Source organism: Opisthorchis viverrini, assembly GCF_000715545.1.
Source record: "Opisthorchis viverrini unplaced genomic scaffold scaffold22513, whole genome shotgun sequence".
NCBI lineage: Eukaryota > Metazoa > Platyhelminthes > Trematoda > Opisthorchiida > Opisthorchiidae > Opisthorchis > Opisthorchis viverrini.
The window spans coordinates 1-490 of record NW_008765589.1 but is presented as its reverse complement, the minus strand read 5'-3'; the positions used below and the strand labels follow the sequence as shown (position 1 = coordinate 490).

At 48.4% G+C, this 490-nt stretch overlaps 1 protein-coding gene across 1 annotated transcript; it reads left to right on the top strand.

Moving 5' to 3' along the window:
- Positions 1-174: 174 nt before the first annotated feature.
- Positions 175-471, top strand: T265_16285 (hypothetical protein; the record flags this gene model as incomplete). Its single annotated transcript, XM_009179877.1, has 1 exon — positions 175-471. A coding segment is annotated over one exon (297 nt), but the record flags the coding sequence as incomplete, so codon positions are not given.
- Between the last annotated feature and the right edge of the window lie 19 nt (positions 472-490).

Here is a 490-nt window from a genome sequence, read left to right as displayed (position 1 = left end):
GAGGGTCCTGTTATAAGCAAGTTAGTACCCGTACACGTTTCCTCCGAATTTCCATACGTCTGGGAATATTGACTTTTCTACAGTGACACTACTGTAACCCTTGTTCTCAGCTAGTTGTATCCATCATTTTAAACGCCCGTTCTTTCCATTCCACCTTCGCCTTCGCCCTGCAGAATAATCCTTTCGGTCCTGGTTATCCCTCTGGTCCACTACACTCCCGCATTCCGTCAGGAATTGCCCATAGGACAAACTGCCAACGGGACACAAAGCAGTACCGCTTCGGGCAACCCGCAATACACTTATCCATGGACTTTCTACGGTACCGTTCTGGCCTATTCTGGTATCATCGCAACGGCTTCAAACTTCATGTTCGTCTCGACCATGTCGTTTCATGCGCGAATCAGTGATCCGGCTGTGGGTGGTACTTACATGACCCTTTTGAATACGGCAACGAATTTGGGTGAGATTCACTAGCCGGTTTGCAACGTTT